Genomic DNA, 7,911 nt, shown 5'->3' on the forward strand with positions numbered 1-7,911 from the left:
AGGGATGCCGGAAGTATGGCACTGAGACGCAGCGTCTCGTTCCCTCGGGGAACCATGGTTATATTCGTAACCTGGAGACGTTCCCCTTCAGGAACTCGAGCTGCATCGGAAAACGCTATGGGAACGAGTATGCCCACGCGGCCAGACTTACAAATCCCTGCCTAGTCTGGAAGAGCACAGCTAAGGCGAGAGAAAGGAGCAAGGACTGGCGCAGAATGCAGGTAGGCACCTGACAAAGTAGGCGGGGACATCCTGAAGGCCAATTTCAGAAGGAGTGAGCCTTGACCCCCAAAGGTGAGGGGAGGTCAGAGGACTCGAGGCTATGGAATAGCATCCTGATCCACCGCTTAGCATAAGCTTCTCTGGCCAGAGGCCTCAGCGCACCGTGGAGGAAACGTGTAACTAGGGGGTGTCTGCCCACTGACTGGCCACCAATAGGGGCGTGGTACGCCGCAACGGCCGCCACTTAGACTTTCAAGGTGGGTCAATCCCGCAGCGAATTGGGCCTGCAGGAACTTCAGCACTGTACCAACTGGGCAGTAAACTGGGTCGAGCTGGCGGTCTCCACACCAAGAAGTGAAAAACTTCCACTTCAGGGCATACAGTTTCCTCGTAGAGGGAGCTCTGGATTGGAGAATGGTCTCAACAACCTTGGTTGAGAGACCAGAAGCTGTGAGTTGTGCCCCCTCGGGCCACACCCACGCTTCCACAGCTCTGGACGGGAGTGAAAGTTCGTACCCTCTGCCTGTGAGAGGAGATCCCTCCTGACCGATATCTCCCATGGAGAGCCGTCGAGAAGGGAAATCAGGACCAAGAACCATACTCGGACTGGCCAGAACGGGGCTACTAACAGTAGACGGACCCCGTCCAGGCACACTCTCTCCAGAACTCCCGGGAGCAGAGCGATTGTACAGACAATGCCTCGGCCAACGTCTGTAACATAATGTCCAGTCCGAGAGGAGCTGAATGAGTCAAAGAGAACCAGAGGGAACAGTGCGATGTCTCTCGAGTCGCAAACAGGTCCACCTGAGCCTGTCAAAAACTCTCCATATCTGCTTCACCACCTCGGGTTGAAGCCTCCATTCCCCGGGCCTCGGCCCCTGCCTCGACAGGATGTCGGCTCCCATATTGAGATGCCCAGGAATGTGAACTACTCTCAGCGAGAGGAGTTTCCACTGGGATCACACAAGGATCTGGTGCGTCAGCTTGTACAAGGGGCACGAACGCAGACCTCCCTGGTGGTTGATGTAAGAGACCACCGGTGTGTTGCCGGTGCGCACCAACACATGGAGATCTCTTAGGTCTGGGAGGAAGTGTTTCAATGCTAGAAACACGGCCAGCATCTCCAGGCAGTTGATGTGCCACGTGAGATGGCGACCACTCCACAGACCGCGGGCCAAGGGGCCACTCATGACTGCTCTTCAAAAGGTGAGAGACGCGACCATCACTAGCGTTACGCGGCGACAAGGAGCTCCCAGCACCGGGCCCTGAGACAAGAACCAAAGTTTACTCCACATGTCTAAAGCACATAGGCGTTGCCGCGTGACCTTGAGCATGCGGAGCGTGTTTCCCCTCATGGAGAACTCCTTGGTCTTGAGCCACCACTGTAGGGGTCTTATGTACAGCAGGCCAAAAGGTATCACGTTGGATGCAGCTGCCATCAGTCCCAGCAGTTTCTCGAACTGCTGACAGTGAGTGACCGGCCTTCCTCACTCTCGTGACTGCAGTGAGGATCGACACCACATCCAGACAAGTGGTTTTCTGTACTGGAGAAAGCACACTTTTCTTGGCGTTAAGTCTTAACACCAGCTCTTTCATGTGAGCGAGAACGACATCTCTGTGCCGAATCACCATCTGCTCAGATTGAGCTAATATCAACCAATCGTCGATGTGGTTAAGTATGTCCGCATGTGATGCCCTGGAGTCACAGAGGAGCCAGAGCAGCATCCACACACTTCGTGAAAGTGCGGGGTGAGAGTGCAAGGCCGAACAGAAGAAACCAGTAAGCTTTTGGCCCCAAAAGCAAACCTCAGGAACTTCCATCCTTCTTTGGAACGATGAAGTACCGGCTGTAGAACCCAGACTCTCTGTCGAGAGGAGGGACCACCTCGATGGCCTCCTTCTTCAAGAGAGTGTTAACTTCTTGTTCCATTACCAGAACATGGTGCCCACCATAGTGGGAATGACCCCGTTGAAATGAGGCGGAGACTCTCTGTCGAGAGGAGGGACCACCTCGATGGCCTCCTTCTTCAAGAGAGTGTTAACTTCTTGTTCCATTACCAGAACATGGTGCCCACCATAGTGGGAATGACCCCGTTGAAATGAGGCGGAGGAGAACCGAACTGATTCGGCAGCCTCTTTCTACAGTGTGCAGGACCCATTGAGACACATTTGGCAGAAGTTTCCACGCTGCCAAAAAGTTCTACTAAGGGAACCAGTGTAACTCTGGTACACTTGCTGCGAGACCGCTGCACCCTGAAGCACCGTAGGTGGCAGGGTTGGCAGAACGATCTCCTGAGGGCACTGAGGAGAGACGGGCACTGTATAATGAGGTGTACTATAATATATAATGTATTATTATTAATTATATAATATAATGAGAGAGCCTTCCAAGAGCGGAGCATTGGCAGCAACAAACACTCGCAATGCAGGCAGTCAGCTCCCTCGAGAGCTGATTCTGTATGCGTCGCTCTCAAGCAGACAACACACAAACTGTGCGTGTCCCCACCCGAAATATAGCACGGGTAGGGAGGAACACACAGCCTGAATGCAGTCTGCTCTCGCCCAAATGCTTATTTTTGGCTGAAGCTTGACATAAAGATCTTAAGTGAACAAACAACACTAAATAAGACTCTGACACACACACACAGAGCGCTTGCTGAATGACAAAAGCTGATGCCGGTTCCACAGCACGTGCTTTTATAGCTTCCTAGTCGCTACGTCACCTGCCCGTGATGTCTCGCCCATCTATTGGACTGATTACACATGTGATTCAGAGCATGGTCACGCTAAATGGCTTTTCTGAGGTAGTAAACTTACTCGGTAGCCCACCTGGTACAGCACTGCACTTTCAATGCGAAGGACTCAGGTACACATCTGTTAAACATGTCATGATAAAAGGCTTCAAAGACATAAAAAAGCAAGCTAAAATGCAACTGTTCATTTAGCAAATGTGTTTTATACATTTGCTAACACAGTCGGTTAGGTTGAGTATAGCTGGTACATTATTCAAACGTGATGAATCATTAACCTTTTAATGCCACTTACCAGACATTTAATTTGTGAACTGCCATGATGTATACAACAACCAACGTAATAAAACATTGACAGATTCATATTCAACATGCTTTTATCATGGCTCAGTGGGAATTTCACTTGCAAAATGCACAAGAAGTAGCGTAGCATAATTTTGCAGAAATGTCACCACAAGCACATTTTTCCAATGAGTCTGAGTTGCTAATTGCAGTCAAGCAAACATTTCAAATTTGTTTTAACCATGTTGAACACTGTAACTAAGCTAAATGTTTTGTCACACTGCTATGGCAGCTCCATTATGATTATTAGACATTTTTGCCAACTTTTGCTATGGATGAAATAACAGTTGGTGATTCAAGTACTGCTGACATCCCATTTGACTTAATAAATCCAGAGCACATGTCCTTCCACAACACCCCACATCCAGACAACAGGGATCCCAAATCCCATCCAAATCACTACATGAAATGACACAAATGCCACATTAATAACGGCAAAATTCAAATCCCTTCTGGATAGTGCTGAAGACGAGCAACCTCATGCACGAATATGCAATACTTGACAAAGCAGCACCAAAAATATTTTTTTTAAATAAATAAACAGTTGTGCAAAACTGTCACTGTGCGTTTTTTTATTACTTGAGTACTAGCTCAAAGGAATATGGAACATATAGACCTTTTTCATGGAACGCGAAATTACCCATTATGCTTTGCGCGTACGCATATGGAGGATGCTTCGAACTTCCGGTTGCAGCTTGATGCGTTTAGTTAGGCGTTACAGAGTTATTTGGACAGCTCTGAAACGACGGTTGTAATCTGTTTTACTTACTTTTAACGTCCATAATGTCAACAAGCAACGGCAACTTTAGTTCACGGTGGCAGCACGATCAAGACTATTTGACAAAGACCGTAAACAATGTAACTTTTTCTGTTCCTCATCCTACGAAGTTGACCAGCGCCACCTCCTGGATTGATGATATGAAACAACGACCAGCAGTCACATATGTTGACATATTCAATTACCTTGTTTTGTCTGAGGGTGTGGATGGCGAGGAACTTAGAAATTATAAAAGTACCAAAGCATACAGTTATCTACACAGTAACAAAATTGGACGAATTCTTTGCCGTAAACATCTGCAGTTCACATTACTGAAAGCGGAGGTAGAGCCGAGTCAGGCTATAAATAAACCAAATCACATCGCGTGGGTTATGCTACAAAATAACGGAGTAGTGGAAACAGCTGGATGCTCCTGCGTAGCTGGACCCGGCAGGTCTTGCAGCCATGCTGCTGCAGTGTTGTGGAAGGTGGGTATTTATAAATAGAGCAACACTTCTAGTGTGGCTAAACGCGTGCAGTGCTTGAAGTGGGAAAAAGAAGTGCCGGTGTTGTGCCCGATTCTAACCCCCGCCAGATTATTACCCCCCTAGTATTGGTAGGTTTAGAATTAGGTGTGGGGGAGGGGTTAGGATTAGGCAATCAGGTAGCGATTTCAACGAGGGGGGTAATAATTTGGCAGGGAGTCGAAAATGGGCACAACACCTGCCCACTTCAAGCACTGACTGTGATTCGATGTAAAGACTTATTTTTACAGCAATATTTAACCAATTATAAATTTCAGTTATAACAAAATTGTTTAGCTCTAAAAAAAGTGTTAATGGTGATGTACTGTTTACTAATAAAGTAAATAAAGTGAACAGTATGTTCTGATTTTTGAAAGGTGCAAAATGCAGTGGCCAGTGGTATGACAGGGCTATCTTGCACTGATGAGCAGTGTAGATGGAATGCAGGAACCAGAAGAAACCTTGAACAGAAAAGAATTAGTCAGATGACATTTAGACGTCACAAAGCTGATGATGTATATGGTGCGTCATCAACAAGGGAGGGAGAAAGGCTACCATCTACACCAAGCTATGACACACATCAAGACTTCAGGGAGAGAGTCAATTCTTCAGACACAAAACCACTTTTTGAATTAAAAAAACAGTCTTTTGGAAAAATGCTACAATGCCAATGCATCAGTGCAAGCAGATGACACTGACAGCTTAGAACTCCACCAGCCACATGGAGAGACTTTGACTTGCAGTAAATGTAAAGCATTTTACAGCAAACACATAGAACTGAACAGTGACCAGGCAGCTGAATTGGAGATTCAAACACAAAATCAGAGTTTGTCAGAGGTTTGGCATAGTGCAAGACAGCTAAGGATCACTGCTAGTTCAGCTAAAGGTGTACCAGTACGAGCAACAACAAATCCTGATAAATTCATGAGAGAGCATCTCTTTCCTACCTTTCGAGGTAATGCGGCTACAAAGTATGGAAGTGAGAAAGAGGCAATAGCTCGAAGCCTTCTTGTAGAAAAAGGTCTACAGGTCTCCGGTCTCCCACTCAGGGTCAGCCTGACAGAGCCATGGCTGTCTGCAAGCCCCGATGGCATAATAAATGGTAAATGGTATGTGGAAATAAAGTGCCCTGTTCCCAAGAACACCACCACCTCTCTAGCAGACCATTTCACTATAAATAATAGTGACATCAAAGTGGTTGATGGGAAGCCTGAATTACAGAGGAACGGAGTCAGGGGCTACTACAGACAGATACAATTAGGCATGTTTTGTACTGGGCTGAGAATGGCAACACTACTTGTCAGATCTCCAAAGGAACACATTCTGATAAATGTACCATACGATGCAGAGTATTTAACAGACCAGGTTACTCGTCTTAGAGGCTTTTACTTCTCAGTGATGCTTCCTAGAGTAGTAGATGAATTCATTGCTGGACGATTCAAACTGAATGACAAATACTTACATATAGTCAACTGGTAAACAAAGATTAAGAGTTTGAAAAACAGTGTACAGATGCTGACATGAAGGGGGAAAAGTTTTTATTGTGTCAAGGCAAGTTTTCAAAATTTTGAATGTATTTGATATTTCCTTGTTTACAGGATTTGCACTTGGAAAGTCTTGTATGTTTTTTTTTAGTTAGATTAAAGTGTATATATGTACATAGTACAAGGAAATAGAAAACATAGTGAGATGGATTTTTTTAGAATTACAAATGTCAAGTATTGTTATTAAACATATATACATATGTACATGACTAATGCAGCAGTCTGAGCATTAAATGAAAAGTTCATCCAAAAATGAAAATTGTCATCATTTACTCACCCTCATGTCAGTCCAAACCTGTATGAGTTTTTTTCTGCTATTGAACACAAAAGATTATTTATTTTGGAGAATGTTGGTAACCAGACTGTTGACAGTAACCATTGAAAAAAAAGAAAAGACTATGGAATCATTGGTTACCATCAACTGTCTGGTTACTAACATTCTCCAAAATAAATAATCTTTTGTGTTCAATAGAAGAAAAAAAAACCTCATACAGGTTTGGACCAACATGAGGGTGAGTAACTGAAGACAAAATTTAATTTTTAAAATAACTTAATTATCTGCTTCATGGATCAGATCACCACGCAAATTCACTAAAGCTGCACATATACGCAGAATTTTATCTATCTTTGGCATAAGGGTGATAGGCAAGGTTTGTGATAACACCTTGTATACTTTCAGTCTCCTAATTGCACGTTCAACATGTATCCTTACATTTGCAATCCTGCGGCTACATGTGACTTTTTCTTCTGTCAGCTGCGTTTTGTTGGCGAAGTGAGGAATTATCATATTGACTTGTCTTTCAAACAACAAGTCTCTAATCAAAAAACCCCTGTCCACCATCACTTCATCTCCTGGATGGAGATATTCAAGAATGCCAGAATCACATGTGATAAATTTGTCACTACAGCATCCCCCATATGCTGCAGATATAAACATTACTAGACCACATGGTGCAATAGCCACTAAATACTTGATAGTGTTGCAAGCATAGTAGTGGCTGTACGATTCAGACCTTGAGTCTAGGTTCCCTGGTCTTTGGACTTCACTTTCACTGCAGTCTAAGATACAGGTAACATTGGGATAATGTTGCTTGTATGCCTCTGGTGTTGTGGCCCTGATGGTTTCTTTGGGGAGCCATGGTATCAGATCCTTCAAGACTGCAGCCATGGTGTCAATCCAAAAAGAAATTATCCTGCTCACTTTACTCACTGATATACGGAATCGAATTGCTAGATCTTCTATTAATAGGTTTAATTTCAGCTTCATTAGTGTGAGCAAGATTTGCTGTTCAATTTCGGTCTGGTAAGCCAGATTCTCATGGGGACGCAAAACAGCTACAAGGGTATGAAATGTGTGGAGAGGGAGCCCAGTGTACAGATTTGAGTCATAGTCGTTCATCAGAGTAGGAGGCTTAAATGTATCGCACTGCGTTGACTGGTTTACATAAGTTACAATGTGTTGTCTCTTGATGTAACAATGCTCCTCGAAGATGTGGTCTTCCCACTGTGTTCCAACAGAGGCAACATTTTTAGATGTACAGCTGTGGTCATCAACATCTGATTGCTTGGGACTGGGGACAGATGCAAGACTCTCTTCTACAGGTCTCAGTTCGTCCATTCCAGGATGCTCTTGGTAAACACCAGCTCCTGTAAATACAGACAAGGCATTATACAGTGAAGCATCTAAAATTAGCTGGGTTATTATATGGTACAGGGCGAGTTTCTATTTCAAAAAGGGTAATTTTTATATTTGATTTTTTTTTTTTTTTTTT

At 44.5% G+C, this 7,911-nt stretch overlaps 1 protein-coding gene across 1 annotated transcript; it reads right to left on the reverse strand.

Moving 5' to 3' along the window:
* Positions 1–6,656: 6,656 nt before the first annotated feature.
* On the reverse strand, positions 6,657–7,860 carry LOC107698123 (uncharacterized). Its single transcript, XM_016499054.1, has one exon. It carries the CDS (start codon positions 7,755–7,757, stop codon positions 6,690–6,692), a length of 1,068 nt encoding a protein of 355 aa, XP_016354540.1. The 5' UTR covers positions 7,758–7,860; the 3' UTR covers positions 6,657–6,689.
* Positions 7,861–7,911: the final 51 nt, after the last annotated feature.

Source organism: Sinocyclocheilus anshuiensis, unplaced genomic scaffold, assembly GCF_001515605.1.
Source record: "Sinocyclocheilus anshuiensis isolate Anshui unplaced genomic scaffold, SAMN03320099.WGS_v1.1 scaffold1642, whole genome shotgun sequence".
Taxonomy (NCBI): Eukaryota; Metazoa; Chordata; class Actinopteri; order Cypriniformes; family Cyprinidae; genus Sinocyclocheilus; species Sinocyclocheilus anshuiensis.